The sequence below is a fragment of the Ipomoea triloba genome, chromosome 8 (assembly GCF_003576645.1).
Source record: "Ipomoea triloba cultivar NCNSP0323 chromosome 8, ASM357664v1".
Taxonomy (NCBI): Eukaryota; Viridiplantae; Streptophyta; class Magnoliopsida; order Solanales; family Convolvulaceae; genus Ipomoea; species Ipomoea triloba.
Genome location: NC_044923.1, coordinates 4,082,165 through 4,096,015, shown reverse-complemented (window position 1 = coordinate 4,096,015; position 13,851 = coordinate 4,082,165). Strand labels below are relative to the sequence as shown.

The 13,851-nt window shown below is 33.3% G+C and overlaps 1 protein-coding gene across 1 annotated transcript; it reads right to left on the bottom strand.

Annotated features, from left to right (window-relative positions):
* Positions 1-646: 646 nt before the first annotated feature.
* On the bottom strand, positions 647-6,121 carry LOC116027461 (WD40 repeat-containing protein HOS15). Its single transcript, XM_031269105.1, has 14 exons — positions 5,930-6,121; positions 5,005-5,150; positions 4,528-4,921; positions 4,246-4,340; positions 4,117-4,163; positions 3,362-3,512; positions 3,162-3,225; positions 2,644-2,802; positions 2,403-2,524; positions 1,998-2,072; positions 1,814-1,867; positions 1,641-1,714; positions 1,261-1,335; positions 647-1,109 (listed from the first exon to the last, which is right to left on the bottom strand). The coding sequence occupies exons 1-14, from the start codon at positions 5,988-5,990 to the stop codon at positions 890-892; spliced, it is 1,737 nt and encodes a 578-aa protein (XP_031124965.1). The 5' UTR covers positions 5,991-6,121; the 3' UTR covers positions 647-889.
* Between the last annotated feature and the right edge of the window lie 7,730 nt (positions 6,122-13,851).

Here is a 13,851-nt window from a genome sequence, read left to right as displayed (position 1 = left end):
GAGCACGAGAAGTTAACGTAGGGACGAAAAGTAAGCACGAGAAGTTAGCATAAAGACAAAAAGTGAGCAAGATTAACACTTACGAACAAATTGTATAATTATCTTAGAATTTAAGGACGAAAGATACAATTTTCTCTAAAATTCTACTACATGAAGTCATGAACTCCATATTTTTACTGTTTGATGTAGCAAATACAAGGCCGAGAAAATTTTATCTTCAGGCGGACATTAGTCAGTCAACTAGGCGATTTAGGGATTCGGCGCCTTAGTTAGCCAAACTCGACTCCTGACTTGGTAATCTCGGCGTTTGAGTCAGCCAATTCCACGCTCAACTAGTTCAACTCAATTAAGTGTTTTTTTAGTGTGTAATGTGTACACTTTTTTATTATTATTACTTGCCCGTCTAGGCAATAGGCGCCCGACTAGCGCCTAACGCCTTTTATAACATTTAAATCATGTAAAAAATTGAGTAAACCTAGTGTTTGTTATACTAAACTGTATTACAGGTTATTTACCCGCTATTGGACTTCATTGCCTCAATTTGACATGGTAAAGGCTTTATTATAATTCATTGATAAAAATGCAATTTTACTGCGCTAATCAAATTTGCAGAGCACACCATTAGTGCATCCCCCAGGCTCCTAGCTGCCATAATAAAAGCCATTATATCAATAGTTAAAACTACACAAAGTCTAATAGAATCAAAGGAGGTGAAGATTACAGTTGCAGAACTATCCACCTAAGTTTTAGTAAGCTAATATCACCAATGTTTTGAATCACTCACTCGAATTTCTACACCGAGATTCTATATGCAACGCTGCAGCTACATTTCGACAAAGTTCACACGTCCCGAATTGCTATCCCATGCCTAGTATAGGTTCTACATTTTCTACATACGGAAGTCCAAGACACAAACCACGTTGTTTGAGAAACAAGCAGCAACCTTCTTGCCTTCCTTGTCCCAACAAACTTCGAAAATCCCACCATTCCCGCTGTAGGTCTTCACAATCTTGGCTTCCTTCACCGACCATATGATCAGGCATTTGTCTAACGATCCACTGGCTAAGTACTCACCGTCTGGGCTAAATGCAACAGAATAAACAGGATCCCTGGTTTTCAAATAGAGTGAAATGCGTTAGTAAGTACAAAGATGTCAAAGGGATGTTTCATAAAATCAGTTCTCCGAGTCCCATTCAAAGGTCGGACTTCACCCCAGCATTTCATTCCCAGAATTGAAGCAACCAAAAATACATCTGATACCTGTGGCCATTCAAGCTGTGGATAACTCGCCCTACTTCAACATCCCATAGCTTAATGGTTGAGTCAAAGGAGGCACTATACAAGAAATCACATAATGAGTTTAAACAGAATTCTATAAAACATTGGAAGATTATTTTTCAAGTTAAAAGAAGTCGCTAAGTATAATTCAAAGAAAATAACAAATGTAAGTATTCACGGTTCTATGGACACTAGAATAGTAGCATCAGAGTACTAGAAAGCTAAGTGATCTTATTACAAAACAAAAGGTATAGATCATTATTACAACTGTTGTGATGCAATTAGTATCAACAAAATGATAATAGTTACCTCTCTACTTCTCTTAGAGAGATAACATTGTATCATTAAATTAAATCAATTACCTTGCCAGCATCAACTGCTGATTTGGGTTGCTTGTACCTGGTCCTGTCGGACTCCATCTAATTGTGTATATCTCCTGAAAAATAGCAATTCATTACAAAACTTTAATGACTGTATAAGTGAAAAAGAGGAAATAGATGTTAATCTGTGAATGAAACTCATGTGCACGCCACACCTTAGCGTGTTCCCTCAAATCCTGCACACATGTATCCTGCTTCAAGCTCCATATCTGCACCATAACAAATTTGAGTTGCTAGAGTATTCCTGATATATAGTGGCTAGTAGGATGCAGGAATTTCAATTCTTTTACTGTATGGATAGAATCCTCATAAATCAGAAAGGGGAAATAGCAAAACCACCTTAGCTGTGGAATCATCAGAACATGAAGCCAACAAGGAACCTGAGGGATCCCACTTGATAGCATTAACCTCACCCTAAGATAAATATCAAAGATGCTCAAAGTGAGAATGTAGATCAAAATTAGATGTCCATGAACTAAGCAAGAGAAATATGCACACGCCTTATATTATACGGAGTACCTATTAGGCAATGGTAATATAGGAAGTTTAAAAAAATTGGTACAAGCAGTTCAAATGTCATTTATATATTGGCATTTCTTGAAGTCATTGTATTATTCATTATAAAGTTCTTGTCTTCTACATTCTTTTATTCAGAAGATTTTCTTCTTTTTTTTTTGGGTGGTGGTGGGGTGGGGGGAGATTAAAATAAAAAAAGAGAGAGAGAAGGTAACTGTCAAAATGAACCTGATGCCCAGAGAAAGATTTCACTGGTCTGTTATCCCCAACTTTGCAGACATATATCATGTTGTCAGTGGAGCAGGTTGCAAATGAGGTATTGTTTCGCCAATCAACGTCAAGTGTGGGGGCTGTGGTAGAAATTATGTTTATACTTTATAGCTGCTTCAAAGCCCTCATATAATACAACGTTACCTGTTTAAAGTAAGATAAAGGTAAAAGAGAATCACAGAAAATGTCATTGAACAACCTGAGTGAAATTCGAATTGTTGCTTCCATTCGCCTGCCTTTATGTCCCACACAATAGCAGTTTTATCCACACTACCACTTAGAAGATAGTCACCTTTTTTGTTCCATTTCAAAGAGAAGATTGGCCCTTTATGCTTATTCAATGTACTTATCAACTCCCCTAGACAAAGAGACAGCTTCAGTATCATCATAGCTGATCATAATTGTCAAAAATAAAACAAACAAACAACAAAAAGCAAAAAAAACAAAATGCTTTTTTAAGTCAGTCCTTAAATGAACCCCCCTTTTGTCAATCAGAGAACAAAGTAGATGGAGAGGAAAGGGGGATCAATCAAATGTCTAATCAATGAAGAAAAGGCTTTCCAGGCAGTTAAATCAACACCTAAAGTGTAAAAAGCAGAGGTGGAGATTTGTCAAGAAGTTGCTACTACTTTTTTCAGTGCAATTCCTTAATAATAACTCTCTTCATAGAAATAGTCTACTATTTCCACATTACTAAGATTGAAGTAGACAGCTTACCATCCCGGTTCCATATTCTTGCCTGACCATCATAAGAACCAGTAGCCAGTAACGTACCATCGCCCTGCATAGAGAACAGGCCAAAAAAAAAAAATTCACAAACGCAGAAGTCTTGTTGACAATACATGCAACCCAAGCTGACCCATCATATAAAAGCATTGGTAAAAGACAAGAGGCACAACAAAGAATGTTAGCCTCACATTCCAATCAAGTGTTGTAACATCCTTGCTTTTCTCATTAGTTCGACCTTTGAAATGCTTCAACAAAACAACATTTACTGGTTCAGTCTGCATTTTAGAACTGCATGGCCCATCTCCAATTGTCCAAATTCGAGCTGTTGAATCTCCAGACCTAAAAAGAGGAGTATATATGTAATATTAAGCTTGAAAGAAGAATAAAGGCAATGAAAATTTCACACATGGGGCTATTGGTCCCAACCAATGAGATAAGTACAGCAGACTCTTATTACAGCCATCTTAAATCTCAGAAATGAAATGGAAATATTATACATCACCTAAATTACTAAAGACATGGGGTGTTTAGAAAGTTCCCAACTCCAAGAGTGTTTTTACATTTGACATAAATTAGGGGGATAGCAGATAATTGTTCTCTACTATAATTTCCCTGTAATACATATCAACAATAAAGGAAAAACAAAAAAAACCCTTTAATATGAAAGGAAAAAAGGATTATCACCCTTTCAAGTGAACCTAGTATTACAGTAACATAATACTGTTTTCAGCCCAGAAAGATAGCCAAACCCAACAAAACTAATACAATTGAGGTGGAATTGATCAATATCCTTACTAGCCTCCCACCCAAGACATAGTGGCCATTAGTAAAAGTGATATGATTAGCTAGACATAAATAGGATAATAAATCTAAACCACAAAATAATGCATAAATGGTTATTATTCCTGAGAAAAGCAGTGAAAATTCAAGGCCATATACCCACCCAGATGCAAGAAGTGAACCTGTTGGACTCCAAGCACATGCAAATACCTGCCACATTAATCAAGAATAGCTTGATTAATGATTACATAAACATTATCTCCCAAAAAAGAATCATGGTATGCAATTAAACCTCAGATGTGTGCCCTTCTAAAACCATGATATCAGAACTTGGGATTTCACAGGATAAGGATGTCAAGCTTGTGCAAATCTCCATGGGTTCTGGCTCTATTTTGAATGTCAACAAATAAAGTGAGGGAAATCAAATCAAAGATAATAGCATCAACAATATGGAAAACAAAAAAAACCAAAAAAAAAAAGAAAAAAGAAAAAAAAAAATAAACAATGATAAATGCGCTTAGTCTAGGGTGTTTTGCATGAAGTGTGTGCATAGGGAGACAGAATCATATGTTACCTCCAGCAGTTTCATTCTCTTCATGTCTGATACTAATTTTATCATTGTTTTGTTTGGCTTCCATCATAAGATCCTCGTGAGGTTTTTCTTTGTCTTTGCCCTTCTCCTTTTCCTTCTCCTTCTCTTTCTCTTTCTCCTTCTCCTTCTCCTTCTCCATCTTCTCTCTATCACGTTCTCGATCTTTATCCCTTTGCTTCTTTTCCTTCTCCCTTTCTCTCACAGGTTCTCGTTCATGATGGTCATTTTCACTATTACCTTTATCCTTGCCGCGGGATTTACCCTTATGGAGATTTTCCTTTTTCTCTTTAATGATCTTTTGAAGTTCATTTACATCCTTGGTAATCAGGTCCAAAGGTTGTAGAAACTGAAAATCTTCATCCAGGTCTGCATCATCCTGGATATAGTCATTATCAGTCACCAAAGAGTTTCCATAGGGACAAGAAAAAAAATTTCAAACAAGGAAAAAGTTAAGCATACATTATTCAAATTTGCTTCCAATTCAAGGTACTGAATTCCTTTTTGCACAAATTTAACAAGAGCACCAGGAGGAACCAAATTTCCATCTATAGTGCTTTTATGTATCCCTGCCTCATATCCTAGGGCAAAAGCAGTATGAGTAAAACCTGAAAAAGAGATTATTTGAGAACAATTAGCAAACCAAGCAGTGGAATATAGAGTGAGAATAATTCAAAGCAGAAGATTCTAAATACAAGTTGATTTCTCTGAACTTTTGGAGGATACCCCTTTTGTGGAATAACTGTAATCACTTCATATTTTTATTTTTCATGTTAGGTATTTGCTAACAACGGTGGTTCAAGTTCTAGTAAGGAAAATGCACCATAAAATCGATTTTGATTGTTTCAAGCTAATTCAAACATCATCCTTCTTTATTACTCCATGCATGTCATCAATTATACTGTATGAAATACAGGAGTATTTCAGAACTCAATCTGATTTTTTAAATACAGGCTGGTTAGCTAGAGGCCATATCTTAACAAAGTTGCATCAATTCATCTTCAAATCCTACTCAGAACATATTTCAATTCCATAACCAGAAGCAAAAATCCCAGCTTCCTCAAAGTTAAACCCACTAAAACATATACACAAACTCCCCCACACATTCAACTCTTTTTACCAGTGAAAACAAAATCAAAGTTCAAAAATACCAAGTTATTGGACATGGAAGAATACCGAAACAAGTTCAATTTGAGCAAGATACAGGGATTACCAAACCAGGAACTCAAAACAACGAAATGAATGTTTTCAAAAGAAACCCTAATTAGCTAAAGCAGCAATCTTTTTTTCCATTTCCACCTGCTATTCTTCGTTCCACAACATGGAAATGCATACCGTTTCTTAAACTGAACCCTAAGTAGCTAAAATTAGAACGAGCGAGAATTACCGGATTCGTGAAGGTAGCGGAAAATGAGGTAGTTCAGGTCCTCCGACGTTATGGAGAGCATCCTCGCGAATCGCCACCGGCGACGGCGAATGTATATGGCCGATAAGGTGTATGCGAGCAGCTAGAAACCGGAGAGATTTTGGAAGAGAGAAGAGGAACGAAGCGCTACACATAAATAAATATCGCATCGGTACGGAGCTTCATCGCCATCGACAGATTTGGAGGGAGGAGATGAAATGACTAAAGTAGCCTTAGATGACACAATTAAGGATTTATCCGATGCATCCGTAAGTAAATATCTACTATGCTAATAATAGTCAAAGAGAGTTAGGCTTAAAATGGGTAGAAAAAATTACGGTTAAATTATTTAATTAAATTGATGGTTCAGATGAATTATTTAATCAAATAGATGGTTAAGATAATTCAGATTAATATTATTAATAGAGATTACTTAATTTAACCTTACTTTTATGATTATCCGTTAAGTTTTCCGTTAAATATTCTCTTCTCCGTTAATATTCCGTTAACTTTTAACTTACCTATTAATTTCTATAAGAAATGTCTTAGGTTCGAACCTCATCTCAATCACATTTGACATAATTAAGTTTCTCAGTCTATTTTACTCTTATTAAATTAAATAAATTAGTAGCTACAACAAAAAATTATACATATGTATTTCTTTAATTTATAATTATGTGTCTACAATATCTTTATTTGAAAAAATTATTCATTATCAAAAAATTAAATTAAATAAGAGAAATATTTTCATTAGTTATATTGTCTTTATTTTCTCTCATGCAAAGATTATTACATTCAAATTTAACAATTGATATTCATTACATTGTCCATTGTCTTATTTTTATAATATCTTGTAATTAAATATCAAAGTTATAGTACAAAATAATGTTATATATTTATTTACCAAGTATTTTATTAATACTATGAAAAAAAATTAAAATAATTTGAAGCTAATTTTTTGAATACTAATTTGAAACTAATTATATTAACTACTTGGTGATTGGTTGACAAATAGAGTACTCAAATAATAACCCAATAAATTGAAGCGGAATCACTATATTTTACTCTTATTGAATTAAATAAATTAGTAGTTACACCAAAAAATGATACATATGTATTTCTTTAATACCATGAAAAAAATAAAAAAGAATAGTTTGAAACCAATCATATTAACTACTTGGGGGATTTGTTGACAATGAAAGTACTCAAATAACCCATTACCCATCAAATTGAAGCGAGAAACTACCTTTTAATATCTTTGGAATACATAATATTTTAAATTTTCAAATTTTTATTAATTAATTTAATCTTTTTTCTTAAACTAGAGATTTCTTTATCCACAATAACTCATTCAACAATAATGGTTGAACCAAATGAACCCCAAACAGAACACCTAAAGGAAAGTTCATAGCTCCTATATCATAATCTCATTGCATGACGTTGTCATCTATGCTACCAACAATATCCGAATTGCAAATAACACACTACCAACAAAAAGGAAGAGAACAAATACTAAAGATGAAGACAATGACAATGTTACTCAAAAGAGAATTAAGAACACTTAGAAAAATTCAAATTAAAAGTAGTATTTATTTAGACTATCATTTTTAGACCAAATATTTAGACTATCGATTTTACAAGATTGCAAACATTTATTTTAGTAATAATTATAATGAATTTTCTATATTATCTTTGATTCATATACTTTGAGTTAGATATTTAAATAAAAAAAATTCGACATTCAATTACCCATGTATAAACTTCTCCTATATAATCTTGCATTGATATACTTTCAAATATTTATTTAAATATAAACATTGGGCATTAACTCATTCGCGCAATGCGCGTATAAAACTAGTGTTAGTATTTTGGCAATGACATTGTGGTATAGTGGCATCTGGTTGCACCCCATGTGAAAATATGGGTGGGTTCGAGGTATTTCAATAGATTGAGAAAGTTTTGCTATTGCGTAATAAAGCTGACCGATTATATATTCATATAAAAAATAATAAAATACCAATAAATTTAGCACTCGTTTAAATAGTTACAACTTAAATACTTATATATAAATTTTGATATTTTACTTGCAACAGTTCATTAGTAAAATTGACTTTTCTTGTAATGTGATGTTCATTCTAAGGGTGTCAATGGGGTATACTCGTCTGGACGCCCCATGACGAGCTATAATATTGGTAGGCCTTTCACGGACCAAAGAAATTAAAACTACCACATATAAATTGGCGAGTCTTACAAGCTGGCTTTAAAATTTATTTTAAAAATTTTGCAAGCTAGTTAAATAATCGATTTAATAATCTCAAAGTTTAAACTTTCACTCTCCAAGGGAGTTGGTTCATTCTTATTTTTTATTTTGACGACTCCTCAGTAGAAATTCCAATCCGTTGCAAATTTGTCAAATAAAAACAAAAATTGTAATTTAAAAAAAAATTAATAATAATAATAGAGGGAAGGAGTAACATGGGAATTCATTGTCAATATTGTATAGTACAAAGTATAATATATACTACTTTTTCATCTTACCTTCCATTCTTCTACCTCACACCCCCCTAGACCGGCCAGTCAAGAAACCCATTTCACATACTACTTAATGTTTGTATTTAAATAAGCACAGAATAATTTAAAGTTGTATTTAAATAAGCACGGAATAACTTAAAGTATATCAATACAAGATTATATATGAGAAGCTCATTATAGTTGATATTAAGATTACATTTTAATTTGCTCTTTTATAAAAAACAATTATCTAAATACTTATTGTCTTCGTCTTCATTGTGTATCCGCTTCTTTTTTGTTGGTAGTGTTTCATGTGTAATTGGGTTACTAGTGCTAGTTTGCAAAAAGAACATATTTAGTCTAATTAGTTTTGTTACATTAAACAAATAGATGCATGAAATCCCTAACATGGCGTTTGGTTGGGAGGAGGAAATTAGGGTGGAAAATAATTGTCGGTGGAATTGCAATTCAATGAATAATGTAGGAATTGAAATTACAGTGTTTGGTATGCAGAAATAGGAGTACAGGGAATTGGAAGGTAAGAAGTGACAAAATGACTAAAATGCCCTTATGTTGTGGTAGATGTTGTAGTAATAGAAGTAGTAGTAATAGTAGTAGTAATAGTAATAATAATCCCTCAACTTTAATAATGCCCTTATCGATTTGGTTATTGACTATATTTTTGGACCAATTAAATCCCTCAGCTTTAAATTTTTTTAATTAATTTGGTCATCTGTTTGTTTTGCCGTTAAATATTCGTTAACTCGGGATTAAATTTGTAATTTTGCTATGGTCAAGAGACCATTTCAGTCATCACATTCACCATTTTTCCGAAAAGTTAATTACTGAAATGATCCATTGACTATAGATAAGTTACCAATTTGGTCCAAAATTAACGGAGGTCTAACGGCAAAACAAACGGAGGACCACATTGGTTAAGATTTTTAAAGTTGATAAACTTAATTTGTCAAAAAATAGTCATGACTAAATTAGTAATTTCGCTATAGTCAAGGGACCATTTCAGTAATTAACTCATTTTAAAATTACCAATTTAGTGCTTTAAGTATCAAATCATTTTCAATTGTAATTCCCTATTAGTTTTTCCTGTGTAAATCATTAACATTGAGAGTGAAATTAGAAAGTTATGGCCGTTAGATTATGCTAATTGTTTCTCACACGCGAACAACAAAGTCTGAATTTCCTTATTCTAACCGTCCTAATTTCACTCTCAACGTTAACCAGTCACACAAGTTGATTACAATTGAAAATGATTCAATACTAAAAGCCTAAATTTAATAGTTTTAAAAATTATTGACTAAAATTGAAAATAAGCTAAGTTATAGTACTAAATTTAGAATTAACTCTAATTTGTAGATATGGAGAAACTATATATACAGTAGCGTACGCAACAATCGATCTCCATGCACATTCTAAACAATATGCGTTAAGATTATAAAATTTTGGGAAAAATAAATCTTTGGACTAATGGAAGTAGAACAAATTTGTGCAGACTATGTTTGTGGCAGGAACAGAGACATCATTAGCAACCATGAAATGGGCAATGCCGCTTCTTTTATCTCACCCGGAGGTGTTAGGCAAGTTAAGAAATGAGATTGACAACAACGTAGGACATGAATGTTTGTTAAACGCGTCTCATCTCTCAAAACTCCCCTACCTAAGATGCATTGTTAATGAAACCTTAAGGCTATACCCTCCCGGTTTCACTTTTGATACCCCATTATTCATTACAAGACTGTGTAGTCGCGGGTTTCGATGTTCCTAAACACACAATACTAGTGGTGAATATATACTTGGGCTATGCATCGTGATCCCAAGGTGTGGGGAGAGCCGAGAGAGTTCAAGTCAGAGAGATTCGAGGCCGTGATAGGGGACGGAGAATTGGGGTTGAACTATAAGTTTGTTCCATTTGGGATGGGGAGAAGAGCTTGTCCTGGGAATAATATGGGATTAATGACTGTCTCGTTGGCTTTGGGGGCATTTGTTCAGTGTTTTGAGTGGGAAAATATTGGTGAGGACAAAATGTTTGCTGCTCGTCTCTCTCGAGAAGCTTTGCAAAGGGCTGAGCAGTGGATGTAGTGTGCACTTTGCGCAAAAATTGCCACCAATTTCTTGTCCAACTTTAAAGGATAGAATTCTTGTTGTTGTTGTTTGCATGGCCGGACAACTCAACTCTGTTTATTCATGTTAGGGGTACTTAAACATAGGTTGTGACGTGTTTTGTGTATCGGAATGTTAGGAGGATGATTTCTGTGTAGTTGTGCCAATATTCTGTGTATTCACTCAAATCATTATGTGTATTATAGACAATAAATTCCATGAAGTCATTCGCATCCACGTCCACTAACATCGAAACGACGTCGTTTCGGACCAGCTATAATTTTGGTAGGCCTTTCACGAGCCAAAGAAATTAAAACCTCCACACATGGATTGGCGAGTTTTGCAAGCAGTTTTACAATTTTTAGTGTATTATAAGTTCATTAAATTGCATTTCAACCAAGTTAATAATCACAAAGTTTAAACTTCTCTCCACCCCTTAGAACAAAATTTCAAAAAAAAAAAAAAACACATAATCTTTTTAATGTATTTCTCAAAAAAAAAAAAAATCATTGTTTGATATGACATTAAAAAAAAAAAAACCAAAAAATTTCATTGCCAATATTGTATAGTACAAAGTATAATATATACTTTTTCATCTTACCTTCCATTCTTCTACCTCACACCCCCCTAGACCGGCCAGTCAAGAAACCCATTTCACATTCTCCCCAGCCCCTTTCCCTACTCCAAAGAGAAGCGATAATTCTCTTTCCCTTCTGGTTCGACTTTCGAGGGTTCCAAAACGCAGCACCAAAATGAGAATCCAGAAAGCTATGAAAATTGGTTTGAATATGTATGACAGAAAATTTCTGGTTTTAAGTGTCATAATGTACTGGTTGGCCATTTCTGCACAGGCGGTCGTGGTTGCTGGCTCGGAAAAGAAGCCACCAGCTTTGGTACAAACGCAACCTGCACCTGAAACAGATCCTCAGCACAACCACTCGTCCGACGTTTTCTATCCGACCAAGAGGAGAGTCCCAAACGCTTTGAACCCTCTTCACAACCGGTGAGCTCCACTACCCACGGGCCAGAACAGTCTATTCGTAAATCAGCTTAAATTGCCTATATAACTGTCAAGTTCAGATTAAGAATGAAGGTCAATATATAGGCCTGTTGAGACTTGGGAGTTGATCAAAATTGTAACACTGTGATTACTAATTTAATAGTCTGACAGTTACGTTTGTCCTGTTGTTTACTCTATGCAGAAGATTCAAACTTGAAACGTTAATTTAAAAAAAAAATGGATCAAACTTGTTTCAATTGATTCAAATGTTATTACCGGCCTCTTTTCCTCTTTGGGTATATGCATGATTATCTTTCTGTACTTGTTTCATCTTTATTGTGTTGGTGAGGTAGGCATGCATGATGAAGTATTGTGGGTTGGAGTACAACATGCATGTACCTCAATCTTTGCCCGTGATGAGAAGTGACGAATGAATTCAACGATTACCTTCTAAATTTGTTTTAAGTGATTCTTCTCTATTCTATTTACTAGTAATTGTTTTTGTGATTTTTTCTAAAACATTACTAGCTGGAGTTACGGGACAGATCAAAAATTATATGTGTGGAGCAGTTATGACTTTAGAAGTATCAATGACAAAATATCAAACATGCATAATAAGAGGTTAAAATACAAAATATATTATAAATTACAATAGATTTTTTTTTGATAGATTAGGTCGAAGCCAAAAAAAAAATACTTTAGTTGGGATGAAAATATGAAAATATTTATGAAAAAATATGAAACATAATCAATGAGATAAAATAATTTAAATAACACTATATTCATAAATACTTTTTAATTTTAATTTCTTTTAGTTAGATAACCTTTAAGTTTTTCTAAATTAATTCGAATAAATAAAATATAATATACACTTGTATATTACATTAATTAAATGATTCATAAAAAGTAGACTAAAAAATATTTAATTTATCTTGTGAAGGAATGAAAGAGATAAAACAAACTAGAGAAGATAAGGAAAAATGAATCTTATCAGCCAATTTTGATTTATTTGACTATTATTAGCCGTTTGATTTGGTTAAACAGTCAATATGAGTGTTTGATTTATTAGTTTTTTGTAATAATTTATTGCTCCAAAACGCTAAAATTCAAAAAAAATTAAAGCTTCTAAAAGCAACCTTTTAAATTAACTTTTTGATAAAATCATTTTGCATGTAATCAGCTATCAACTACAAAAACCTGGAGGGGGTGGTTGAGTGGAAGAGACTCATTCATCCTTAACCAAAGGTCAAGGGTTCAATCCTTGGCCAGCAACTTTAAATCTCCAGGCCAATTGCCTACAATCTCCCCAACGCGGAGTCTAGCTCAAGATGATGGACAACATCTTTCTACAATCAGTAAAAACAACTAATCAAACCCGCTAACCTAATTAGTTTTTACTCCCTCTGTCCTACTTACTATTCAAAAAAAAAAGCTATCAACTAATTTACCAAACATCTTTCTACAATCAGTTAAGACAACTAACCCGCTAACCTAATTAGTTTTTACTCCCTCTGTCCCACTTACTATTCATTTGTCAAACAAACTCTTTCTTCTTTGTTAATTTTCTTTGGTATTTTTTACTTATTTTTAAATTAAATTTTGTGTTTAATAGTACTTTTAATGTAATTTTTAAATATATAAATTTTGTATAATAATACTAAACTTAATATTATGAAAAATTAGATTAAAAATAACTCCAGTCAAGCTTCATTACCTAAACCAGACACATAAAATGAGATGAGACGGAGGGAGTAACTATTTATCAAACACTCCTGAGTATATCGTAAGTTGATTCAATATTACTGTTGGATTTTAAAGTCTCTAATTGATGCATAAAATAGAATAAAAAATAAAAAAGGAATAATAGACGAATGTTTTATTGGGGAAGAATTAGGAAGATTCACAATAAATCGGGATATAATTAAGGGTAACAGATTTAATGAAACGGACAAAAGAAATTGGGCCGCTAAGAAATCACTTATTTATTTATTTATTTATTTTTTGATCAGAAAGGAGGGACTAAAACCCCAATCATGGTCCCCACAGCTGTGCGGACCATACTATTAAATAATGCACATTCAATATAAAAGTAATGTACATTCAGTATAAAAATAATGTACACTATATTCAGGGGATGTACATTATTTGTGTACTGAATGTACATTATTTTTATAGTATAAAAATAATGTACATTCAATACAAAAATAATGTACATTTAATACATTAAAAATGTACATTTAATTATGGTCCACATAGCTGTGTGGACCATGGTCCA